At 47.3% G+C, this 10649-nt stretch overlaps 1 protein-coding gene across 1 annotated transcript; it reads left to right on the plus strand.

The window, feature by feature from the left end:
• Positions 1-224: 224 nt before the first annotated feature.
• LOC109294578 (cytochrome P450 2K1-like) lies at positions 225-10133 on the plus strand. Its single transcript, XM_019513004.1, has 9 exons — positions 225-425; positions 5386-5548; positions 5747-5896; positions 6282-6442; positions 7106-7279; positions 8018-8159; positions 8695-8882; positions 9451-9592; positions 9917-10133. The coding sequence occupies exons 1-9, from the start codon at positions 225-227 to the stop codon at positions 10120-10122; spliced, it is 1527 nt and encodes a 508-aa protein (XP_019368549.1). The 3' UTR covers positions 10123-10133.
• Positions 10134-10649: the final 516 nt, after the last annotated feature.

The raw sequence follows: 10649 nt of genomic DNA on the forward strand, positions 1-10649 counted from the left end.
CAGGCAGGATAATCCAGGGTTTTGAACAAAGCAGGGCTTTTGCAGACAGGTTCCCACCAAACATCTGATCCAAATGTACATAAACAAAGGTCCGGCCCCCGTGTCGCTGTGCCATAGCTGCATATCTAGCAGGTGTGTCCAGAAGGTCAGGGCATCTTTATAAGGGAGGCCCCAAGAGACCCGAGATGCTCCTCCATACAAACACCTCTCTGCTCTGATCCGAGATGGCCGTCCTGGACATTGTGCTGCAGTGGCTGAGCTCCGGCTCGCTGCTCTGCCTGGCAGGGGGGCTGGCGGCTTTCCTCTATTTTTTGACCAGCGCCAAGAGGTCAATTTGCAGGTTGCCCCCTGGGCCGCCCCCACTTCCTCTCATCGGGAACTTGAACGTGGTGGATCTGAGGAAGCCCTTTCAGTCGCTGATGGAGGTAGGAAGGAGTAGAGGGAAGGGGCAGGATGAGAGTCATGGGCCTGGCTGTGTGCGGTGGAGAATGACATCGAGGGAGTAAGGGGTGCAGGTTGTAGCCGTGCTGCTCTAAGGACATAGGCAGACAAGGTTCTTTGGGTGAATCTGATATCTTTTATTAGGCCAACTTAAATAGTTGGGGGAAAATTTTTTTCCCCCAACTATTGAAGGTGGCCTAATAAAAGATATCAGATTCACCCAAAGAACTTTGTCTATCTAGGGAGTAATGTGTTTAAATCATATCCAGGTGTGGGAACAAAAGGGAAGTGTTTAAGTTACAACAGAGATGCCCATTTCTCCCCCCCTTATGCATGCAAAGATACAAACAGGCTCCCATCCTGCAGTCCCATCCCAGCAGTCGACCTTTGGGCATACAAAGACCTCCGCTTAGTCTCTGATGAGTGTAAGATGCCACCACAGCTGACCTGACCTCAGACTTAGGGCCAAGCCCTATAGATCCAGCCTATACGTCATTACCAACAGGTACATACGAATCTTTACAGAAGACAGCACCACAAATACAGAGGGATTTTGCTTGTTTTTACATTGCTTCCAGGGCCCCAGCGCTTATTCATAGAGGAAGTACAAACCTCAACCCTTCCCTCCCCAGAGCCCATGTTCTTTTAGATTTCTGGGCATGATTGTTGAGGTTTCTAGGTAATCAACTGCTTTTTCTGAAAGGAAACTTCGTATTTCTGTCCATTTTCAGGGCTCCGTGGATATCTTTTTGTCTACAGGGAAAAAAAGCTTCGCTATTTTTAGGTCGGCTATGTTACACTATTGCATAAAGCTATTGTCCGGTTCACGTGAAGGGCAGCAATTCAAATACCTAGAGAGGCTGTGTTGAAACCCACAGGGCACTGCTATTCTTTGTTGAGGTCATGTTTGCCTTTCTGTTTTGCATGCAAGTGTCAAAGTGAGGAGGGGCGGCCTTGGGCACAGCAATTCTCCAGTTAGGCAGGTGTTGCAAAGTACAAATTCCCATTGCTGCCCAACCGACGTACCCCTCCTGGCATTTGCAGGGGACCACAGCTCAGTTTCTCCAACCATTCAATCCTTGGTTTCTCTGCAAAGCTTGTAAGTGTGGCTGTGTGGAAAGGAAGGCTAGTAACTATTAGTTGTGGTGGAGGATTTTATGATGTAGATGCACATCTACTGGGAGGTCCCATAAACCACCAAGTGGCTTCCTTCATACTTTCAAGTCTGCCACATCCAATATTCATGATGCTGAGAGAAGTCAGCAGCTCCAAGTTAGATCTCATGCCAAGATATATTAATGTAAAGAACTAACTCAGCAAAGGTTGGGGAATTACTATGCTTGCCTGGTCCTGGTTGTTTGCTGTATGCTTTGTGATTCTGCTGGAGAGAAAAGAATCAGTATTGCAGCCTCTCCCACGCTGTCAAGCCATCATTCGAGGAAAACAAAATTCAATTTGTCTTGAGTAATAACAGGAGCAGCTTGTAATCTGAAATTCAATTTTCAGGAAGTACCTAATGCATTGCAAATGGTATCCTGGGCACACATGAAATGAGAAGAAATTTGGAGCAGATGACTTACAGTATGTTTAAACTAAGTATAAAATCCTGAGCATATGATTAGATTGTCAAAGCTGCTCTTGTGTGTAACAGATGATTCAGACTTAATTTGCTATTAAAGCCAAGAGCTCCTGTGAATTTCTCCAAGAGAAATGCCTCAAGGCGGGATTCAAGTTCCAAGGGGCAGCAGCTGATTCTGGTAGGACCCTAGTGCGATTCTCCTTGCAATGACTGCAGGAATGAGCGCTAAAGAGAATGATTTCTGAATCACTTCAATATTTGTGGCCTGATCTTAAATGATGATTTCATGCTTTCCCCACCAGCCTGCAAGCAGACACCCCCCACATTGTATGCCTCTGCTCAGTATTTGGGATGTTCATTCTGGACTGTAGCACCTGTAAAGAGCTCTTGCTGCATAACTCCATGGTAGTGAAATGACAGGACTGAGTGAAGAAAATGGGCCCCGCACTGGAGTAATAGAAACAAGATAAGACACAGCTCTTCAACATGAACAGAGATGCCCGCCCTAAGTGACTGTGCTACTGTTTTAATAGATGCTTTCTTCTGTAATAAAAACCTAGCCCAGACTCTGACCTGTAGCTGAGTTGTCCTCAGTTCAGCAAAGTGGCTTTGCCCCTAAATCCTTGGACTGTTTCTGTGCTGCATCAGTGCTTGCCATATAAAATAGAGCAGCCTCTAGTCTGCTCCAAGTTGATCCTTGAACCATTGAATCATAGAAAATTAGGGCTGGAAGGGACCTCAGGAGGTCACATCTAGTTCAACCCTGTGCTCAAAGCAGGACCAGCCCCAACTAGATCATCCCAGGCAAGGCTTGGTCTAGCCAGGTCTTCAAAACCTCCAAGGTAACCTGTTCCAGGGCTTCACCACCCTCCTACTGAGCGAGTTTTTCCTTAATATCCAACCTAAACTTCCCTTGCTGCAACTTGAGACTGTTGCTCCTTGTTCTGTCATCTGCTGCCACTGACACCAGTCCAAGTCCATCTTCTCTGGACCTACTAAATCCCCTCCCCCCCCAGTCTTCTCTCCTCCAGACTACATAAACCCAGTTCCCTCGGCCTCTGCTCAGAAGTCATGTGCCCAAGGCCACCTAACCATTTTTGCTGCCCTCCTTTGGACACTCCAGTTGTTCCACATCCTTTCTGAGCTGGGGTGCCCTAAACCAGACACAGTGCTCCAGATATAGCCTCAACAGTACCGAATAGAGGGGAAGAATTGTTTCCCTCAATCTGCTGGCTAGTAATGCAGCCCAGGATGCTGTTAGACTTCCTTGCAACAAAGGCACACTGTTGGCTCATATTCAGCTTATTGTCCACTGTAACCCCCAGAGCATTTTTTTCAGAGCTGCTGCCCAGCCAGTCAGCCCCAGCCTGTCCTGGTGTGTGGGATTGCTCTGTCCTAAGTGCAGGACTTTGCACTTCTCCTTATTGAACCTCATGAGATTTTTTTTTGGTCCAGTCCTCCAATTTGTTGAGGTCTCTCTGAGTCCTTGCCCTACCCTCCAGCATATCTATTACTCCCTTCATCTTAGTGTCATCTCCAAATGTGCACTCCATCCCATCTTCCAGGTTGTTGAACATAATGGACAAAACAAGCCCCAGGACTGACTCCCAGGGCACTCCTCTAGACACTGGCTGCCAAAGAGACATCAAGCCATTGATTACTACCCTTTGAGCCTGATGATCCAGCCAGCTTTCAGTTCAGTATACAGTCCATTCATCCAACCCCGACGTCCTTAGCTTGCTTGCCAGAACATTGTGGGACACCATATCAAAAGCCTTGTTGAATTCAATGCATATCGTGTCCACAGACAGTCATCTCATCATAGAAGTCAGTCAGGTTGGTCAGGCATGACTTGCCCCTGGTGAATCCATGCTGACTGCTCCTAATCATTTTCTTCTCTGCCAAGTGCTTAGAAATGGATTCCTTGAGGACCTGGTCCATGACTTTTCAAGGCCTGAGGTAAGGCTGATCAGTCTGTAGCTCCCCGGATCCTCCTTCTTTCCTTTCTTAAAGGTGGGTACTACATTTGCCCTTTTCCAATCGCCTAGGGCCTCTCCCAGTCACCACAAGTTTTCAGAGATAATGGCCAGGAGTTCTGCAATCACATTGGCCAACTCCCACAGCATATTTGGGTGCATCATTTCTGGCCTCATAAACTTGTATATGTCCAACTTTTCTAAATAGCAAATGGATGCCTCCACCTCCATTTGGAGAAGGGAGAAGGGAGTGGTTGGAGAAGGGAGTCTCCAACCACCACCACCTGTCGCTTCTTCTTGGTGGCAATGGTCTTGATCCTCCTGGCTTGGTCTCCTCCACCAACAGAACGTGCTCTTTGTCCTCTGTTGCTAGGGCTCCATATCTGTTCTCCAGGCAAACTGCTGCAGGTTGAAATGAAGACTTCTGCTTGTTGCCAGAGACTTTCAGCTTCCACCTTCCTGGGAGGTCCAAGAAAACACGCCTCAAACTGGATTGTACATGGGCCCGGGAGATATTCTGTCAGCTGAGAGATTCCAGGACATGGGGATGTCTTGGCTGAGTCTCATAGGGCACCTATCACATATAAGTACAGCGCATCAGAGCAGACTTGGTTAATCGAGTGTGCTGGAGCATGGAAATTACTGTGCTCCAGCAGGCTCCAGCATCATGTGTATCAGCATCCCTGCACTGAAAAATGGTGGTGGGGCACTTTAGCTAAAGCTTGTTCGATGAGCTTTATTTAAAGTGCCCCTGCTGCCATCTTTCAGCGTGGGAACGCTGATACACATGACACTCTGGGTGCTTTAATTAGAGCAGCTCTCACAGCCCGTCTATTTAAAGCACCCCCCGACTCCCGGAGCATGTGTATAAACACCCATTTACCACAAGCACTGCAGTTTTTGTGGTGGCGCTCTGATTTCTAGGATACACAGGACTCATGACAGAAGCCAGTGGTCGGAGCCCTGAGTCCAGATGGGTAACAGGAGTCACACCAGTTACAGAAACCAACAACCACGGGGAGATGCCACATTTCTGGGTCTGGTGCATGGGGGTGTGGGCAGGCAGCGCATACTCAAGAGTGCTTCCTTCCTAGGCAGGCTGGGGACATGATGTAGACATACCTTCATCTCCCTGCAGACCTGGGCTCTCTGTGCTCTTATGGGACCACAATGTAAGACTGAAATTAGTATGGATGAGCTGTTCCTCTACGGGTGTCACCCGGTCACCTATGTGTGAATGGTGTGTCAGGCTGAGAAGGGTGGGGTACTAACTAAAGCAAAAGGGCAATGACCAGTGGCTCAGGCTGTGTGTACAGATACTGGCCTGATGCTTCCTAAACTATGGATCCAGATCTGTTACTATATCAACATATGTATTTACATTTGAAGCTCTCTGAGAAATACGGCAATATCTTCACTGTGCATTTTGGACCCAGGAAGGCAGTGGTGCTGGCTGGATATGAAACCATCAAGGAAGCCCTTTTAACCCATGCTGAAGAGTTTGGAGGGAGAGCAGAAATCCCCATTTTTCAGAAAATAACCAAAGGAAATGGTAAATAAGGGCTTATTTGATTTTTTTTTAAATGTGTGTACGTTCATTTTATTCTTATGAGAGGGAAAATCTGTCAATATGTGCATTGACATGCATGACATTTTGAAGACATATAACAACTTCCATACAGGCTGAAATACAGCTTTATGGATATTCATAAACCAAATGATATGTCAGTGTGCTCTAACTTTCTTTTAGGCATAGGCTTCAGTCATGGAGAGTCATGGAAAACCATGAGAAAATTCACCTTATTTACTCTGCGAAATTTTGGGGTTGGAAAGAAAACCATTGAGCTCCGTATTCTCGAAGAGCTGAACTGCCTCATTAAATATTTTGAGTCTCGCCGGGGTGAGTGTGAAAACTGTAATTCTGATAAAGAACAGCTAGAGCCCAGGTCAACAACAGGCTTTAGCCTAAGAGTAACAGGACTTCCCACGTGCTTAGTCGTAGGCGTAAGGACTTTGCTAATCTGGGGAGTTAAGAATTTAGTCCTTTTGCAAAAGGTCCTTTTGCATATCTCTGACTTTGCTCTAACTGAGCCTCTGGTGGTTTCCGTATTCATTAGAGTTGGTAGCTTTCCACGTCATTGGCTTATCGCTTCCCAGAACTTAATCAAATATTCTCGGAAATATGGTATCTAGACGGAGCATTCCTGCCCAGCAGGGTGAAACTGGCACATTCCCCACACAAGTGCGACTCCTAAACTGATTTCCTTTCATTGCTGGAAACACAGGGATGCCCTCTGACACCAAGGTAATACTGAACAGCGCCGTATCCAATGTCATCTGCTCTATATTGTTTGGAGAGAGGTTTGAATACAACGATCCCGTGTTTCTAACTTTGCTGAAGTTGATAAATGAAAACACCAAACTGTTGGGCTCCCCTATGGTGCTGGTAAGTGTGAATCCGCCAAGGGCTAACTGCTGGGTTTGATGCTGAGAGAAGTGCTGGGGCATGGAGGGGTGCAGGGGTCAGGAACCATAATCAACCAATGATGCCTACGGTTCGCTGGCTCAGTGCCCTTGCAGATCCTTGCTTCTCCTTTAAGCAGCCGTGTACTCCTCCCCCCGCTGCCAGCACTGTCCTACATATACCCCTGGTCTGACTCCTCATAGTGGGTCCTACCTCTGTCACTCAAAGGGTGCTAGGCATAGCCTTCTGGATGCTTCCCGCGTGAACGTCCAAGGGGACAAGTAGGAAGGAGGTTCCCAAAGACACGAGAGCTTTGTAGCCACCCATAAGTTTTGGCTTTGTAGCCACCCATAAGTTAGGGTCGCTGTGACCTTCCAATCAAGATGCTTCAGGGCATCACTTGCTCTCCTTTAAGGATCAGGAAGGCGTTTTTATAGCAAATCAAGGATTTTACATGAATCAGCTAGGAGTCCCTTGGGGATTTTTCACTGCCCTCTCCGAGAATCACACTGTGGTCACTGACAGACCCCCGGCATGAGACTGTCCACGGTGCCGTGCGTCATACCAGCTCCTCCCTTCCACAGACTGCAGCTCTGGGAGGTGTCCAGAATGACAGTGAACATGAATCCTTTTGTTTTCTGCCAGTTATATAATTTCTACCCCTCCATTGGCTTTCTGTTCGGCGCCCCGAGGACTGTGCAGCGGAACGTGGATGAGCTGAACACCTTTTTGCAGAAGTTGTTTCAGGAACACAAGCAGGAATTCAATGAAAATAACTTAACAGGCTTTGTAGATGCATTTCTGATGAAACAACAGCAGGTATTCTACACCTAAGCTTCGGCATAACCCGCGTCTTTGCTTTCTGTTAGCTTTTGCTTCATTTATTAATGCGGAACATCTGGTAGGGAACGGGGATGAATGTGAATGCTAGACTTACTGTGATCAGAATAGACTTATACCAGGGCTACCTTCACCTGCCCATGCTCCCACCGAGTTGCCTGTTGATTTCTGAATAATTCTAGTGATATTGTTGACCAAGTGACCTAATGTGCAGCGAAGTCCCGTGGAAATTCATGGTGTGAAAGCAATAGAATCACTGCTAGCAGCCAGGGATTTGCACAGAAACATCCTATCACAGTAACTGAAGGTCTACTTACTGTTCAGGATTATGCCCCTAGCACTGCTTGCTTATTTTCAACTCAGCAAATTCTTATAAGTTTGGTGCTTAGACTGAACTACATTCTTGTCTTCCCTTAAAAGTGAAATGAATGAAAAGATAAAATGAGGCTCAAACCCATTCAAAGCTGAAAGGCATTAAGATTTCATAGATTTCATAGACATTAGGGCTGGAAGGGACCTTGGAAGATCATCGGGTCCAGCCCCCCGCCCAAAGGGCAGGAAGTCAGCTGGGGTCACAGGATCCCAGCAAGATAAGCATCCAATTTGCTCTTGAAGGTGTTCAGAGTAGGTGCTTGAACCACCTCCGATGGCAGACTGTGCAGGGTTATTGGCTTTACTTGCTATGGATCTAATGAGCATTCCCGGTGTGTTTTGAAGGAGTCAAGAAACCCTCGCACCTACTTTCACAATGAGAACCTGCTGTTCTCAACCCTGGACCTCTTCGCTGCTGGCACTGAGACGACTTCTACCACTGTGCGGTGGGGTCTTCTTCTGATGATGAAATACCCAGAAATCCAGAGTAAGGCTAAGAACCAGGCTTTTATCCAATTCTGCTACACACCAAATCACAGCCACAGTTACAGAAGGCAGAGGGCATGCACCAGGAGTAAATAGAAAGTGCCCCAAGTTAGAAGTAAATTAGAAAACAATCAATCTTATAAACTCAACTGAGTTTAACTAGAAGCGAACGAGAGGCCCGATTCCACTTCGGTTCAGTTATACCCGTCGACAGGTCTTCTGTGGGCTGGCGATCTACCTCCTTGTTCTCACTGGTTTCACATCTGAGGGATGGCCTGGTTTGACTGCATGTCCAGTGAAGACTACGGAGTGATAACAGTGTGAGATGAGAACCAGGTGTGGGATTCACCATGATAGTGGGGTTTATTGGCTCGGTAATGACTGAGGGGAAATGAGTCACCTGATGAACCACCACCACTTATTCCTGCAATACCCAGATTTCTTCCAAATTCTCCTTAGATTGCAGATGAGATGCCTGCTGTGGTGCTGTGTTCTCCTCTGGAAGCCTGAAAACCTCGTCCCTTTCTCTTCTCCAGGGCGGATTCAGGAAGAAATTAATAAGGTCATTGAACCAGGACAGCTTCCCACCCTAGAAGATCGGAAAAAAATGCCTTACACAGATGCTGTGATCCATGAAATACAAAGATTTGCCAATATTGTCCCAATGAGCGTATCACGTTCCACCTCCAGGAATGTTAACTTTAGGGGCTACGTGATACCTAAAGTAAGTGTTGAGGTTGACGGCTGACATTGCAGCCACTCGCACCGTTTTGCTCAAGGCTGGGAAGAATATAAATCTAAAAAGGTTGGGGTATTTGCTCTCCTGTATCTGACCTCTAAGCTTTGGGGCAGATTCTGTTCAAAGAATCTAGAAGACCTGGATTCTGCATCCAGGGGTCAACGCCGTTCTTCTTGGTTTATGCCCACTCCACTGAGTGCAGGATTTTGACTGAGATGTGCTCCTTGGGAGGCACCTAATACTGTCTCAGAGGGCTGACTGTTTAGTCAGAGGAGGAAGGAGAAGTATCGTACTGCTAACGGATTTCAGTATTTATGGACCATGGATTCTGTGTAATACAGATCCATCAATAGCGTTCACGGTTCTTTCCTGAGCGTGATTTCTTTGGATTCGAAGGGATTCAATATTCCCATGAGCGGAAGTATCATGTTGATCTGTTCAGTGATTCTCAGTGCTATTTACTTCCTCACGTGGATAAATGCGTTCGGTCTGTGCGAGTGATGGCCTCTGACCATTCGCAGCTGGACCTGTCTGTTGTCCTTACTCCTTGCAGGGAATAGAGGTGATTCCCCTGTTGACTTCTGTTCTGAACGACAAGTTGCACTGGGAGACACCAGATCAGTTCAACCCTTCCCACTTCCTGGACAGTGATGGCAACTTTATCCGGAAGGAGGCGTTTATACCATTCTCCATAGGTAATGAGCACATTTTGCACTCAGCATGCCATCCTGCTGACCATGCCATTCCCTCCAATTCCCAAGGGGATTGTGGAGGCTCAGACCTATGAAAATCAGACCCAAATAGGAACACAAAACCTGAGAACTGGAGGTATGTCCTAGGTCATCATCCAGTCCCATTACCACAGTCAGCCACATTATAAATGTATCAAAACCTCTCTTAAAAGCAGTCAGGTGCCCCCTACCAGCTGTTACAGGCTCCATAGATACAGTTGTAAAGATCTCAGACAAAAGCATTAACCAAGCAGTGTGTTGCTGACCTCTCACCTCCATGTTTTCCAGGGCGAAGGGCTTGCGTTGGAGAAGGACTGGCCAAAATGGAGCTTTTCCTCTTCTTCGCAGGTTTGCTCCGGAAATTTACTTTCCAACCCCCTCCTGGCATGTCTAAGTCAGACCTAGATCTCACGGCGGATGTTGGCTTCACCTTAACCCCAATGCCTCACCTGGTTTGTGCCATACCCAATGAATCGTCAAAGCACGTGCAATAAATATATTGAATTTCTGATGTTTGAAATCAGATTTTTGATGCCGAAGAGGCACCTTTCACTACAGGAGGAAACGGGGGGAGGTTGGTGACAGCTCCAAGTGCCACAACTGTAGTGTTACTGCAGCTAAGGGCAGTGCTTTGCAACTGCTGGCTCAGTCACAGCTGTGGTGGAAAGACCCAGGGCCAGATGGTTCCTGGGTGCACCATGCAGGGAGCATGGGAGGATGCAACATGTCTTCCCCTCTTGCTAATCCCAGGTAGCACCAAGGCACAGTCTAGCGGGAAGGGTACAAAAACTGCTGCCTTTCCCCATGTCCCTGGGGTCAGGGCCCAGCTCTCTCACCTGCACAGATCTGTACGAGTCCAGCTGTCTGGGTCCATAGTGGGAACATGGCAAGAGATCATGAGTCCTATGCGTTTCCTCAGCTCACGGGATGGTCAGGGACGGTGGAGCTGCAGGTCTGGTCATGTGGGCTTTAGGAGAATCATGCTGACCACGTGTTCATCGGAAGCTGTGGCCGGTATGGA

The sequence above is a fragment of the Gavialis gangeticus genome, unplaced genomic scaffold (assembly GCF_001723915.1).
Source record: "Gavialis gangeticus isolate Ggan-Ray unplaced genomic scaffold, GavGan_comp1, whole genome shotgun sequence".
In the NCBI taxonomy this organism is placed as follows: Eukaryota; Metazoa; Chordata; order Crocodylia; family Gavialidae; genus Gavialis; species Gavialis gangeticus.